The sequence below is a fragment of the Fonticula alba genome, assembly GCF_000388065.1.
Source record: "Fonticula alba strain ATCC 38817 unplaced genomic scaffold supercont2.3, whole genome shotgun sequence".
NCBI lineage: Eukaryota > Rotosphaerida > Fonticulaceae > Fonticula > Fonticula alba.
Genome location: NW_009242973.1, coordinates 3,130,520 through 3,132,146, shown reverse-complemented (window position 1 = coordinate 3,132,146; position 1,627 = coordinate 3,130,520). Strand labels below are relative to the sequence as shown.

General features: G+C 70.9%; 1 protein-coding gene across 1 annotated transcript in view; it reads right to left on the bottom strand.

The window, feature by feature from the left end:
- H696_02447 (hypothetical protein) overlaps nucleotides 1-594 on the bottom strand; it is a gene marked incomplete at both ends in the record, with an annotated part of 8,582 nt that extends 7,988 nt beyond the window's left edge. The window contains one exon of the mRNA XM_009496351.1: nucleotides 526-594. Coding sequence (XP_009494626.1) covers nucleotides 526-594 — 69 coding nt within the window. The remainder of the gene's footprint in view (nucleotides 1-525) is intronic.
- Nucleotides 595-1,627: the final 1,033 nt, after the last annotated feature.

Genomic DNA, 1,627 nt, shown 5'->3' with positions numbered 1-1,627 from the left:
GGTGGCCGGGTGCTCATGAGACTGGCTGTGCACATGAGGGGGGCGGGGGAGGGGGAGGAAAGGAAACGCACGGGAGGGGGACTTGCCAAAGGCGAGGAGCAATAGCAAGGAGGAGGTGGGGAAGGGGACGAGGGTGGGGTAGGGGGTGGAGGGGAGGGGGGGGGGGAAGGGGGGCCGCCGCCTAGACAATAGGACAGGCGAAGGGCACCTCAACAACGTGAAGGCAGGAGAGGGCGAAAGGATGGGGAGGGGGGAGGAGGGGGGGGAAGGAAGAGAGGCAAGCCGCAAATCAGGCCTGATGCGGGGCGGTGGAGGGGCCCTCCCCAGGCAAGGCTGCCGGTGGGCCACCGAAAAAAGTGCCCCCCGCCAGGGACGGTCGTCCACCGGGCCCGGTCGCCGCCCGGGGCGAGGGGGGCACAAAGGCAGGCCAAGCAGCCCACCTTGGGCCCGTTCCCTGCCCACCCCCCCCCACCCCCCCCCGCTGCTGCTCCACGCGCGAGCGAGCGCGCGCGCGCGCGCGCACACAAACGCGCCCAAGCAGGCTTCTCCGGCTGACAGAGCTCCGGCGGGGGATATGCAAAAAGGCAGGCCCATGCCCGGGGGTGTGACGCCGGTCCGCAAGGAAAGGGGGCTGCAGAAACGGCCTGCCGCCGGGTGGCCCCTCCTCTCGCCTCCGGGGGGCCAGCGTCGCATGTAAGGTGCCAATCAAGCCGCCCGGATATCGGAAGAATATCCAGCCCAGCCCCGTGCGCGAGAGACATGCCGAGGGAGAGAGAGGACGAGTGAGAAAAAGCGAAGGGCGAGGAAAACCAAGCGACGAAGTGGCGGCCGAGGCGCGGGGCCCAGGAGAGCAGGGCAATGCGATTGGCGACCGGCTCCCTGCCCCGTCCGCGCCCCCCCCCCCCCCCCTGGCGAAAGGCGGGTCCCAGCCACGCGCCGGACGGCTGGCATGAACACCCGGAGCGAAGGGGGCCCAGGAGAAATGCATCGCCGCCCGGGGGGCCCTCCGGCTGTGCGGGCTTCCCACCCGACGCTCCCTCTCCCGGGTCCGAGGTCCCTCTCTCTCAATGGCCCGCCGAGGCGTGGAGGGAGAGGGAGAGAGAAACACATCATGTTTGGGCAGGCCCCGGGACTGGGCAAGCCCCACGCGCTGGGACTCCACTGTCGAGGTTGAGGGCGGGGGGGCGGGGGGCCTAGCTATCAAACAAGGTCGCCAGACCGATCGTCCCGAGTTCCCGCGAGGCGCAGGTGGTGGGTTGCTGCCGCAGCTGGCAGCCCCCGGCCCGCAGGGCCTTTGGGTGGGTCTCCCAGGTACGCCCCCCCCCCCGCGCCCTCCGGTATGTGTGCTTTGGGTGGGCATTGAGACACAGGCACGATGGGAGATCGGGGCAAAGGTGGCGGGGCCCAACGAAAGGCGGTCAGCCCAGACGGGCACGCCAGCCTGCCCCGCCCGCCCGCGCACCTCCCCGGGAAGGGGGGCAAGAGGATCTGACCACTCGGTTGCGCACTAGAGACCATGTTCAAGCGGAGATGTCTTCTGCCCCCCCCCCCCCCCCCCCCGCCCCGGAGGTACATCCTCCCAGGGAGCCGGAACGCCGACCGAAGCGCGAGCGGCGGCCGGCACCGT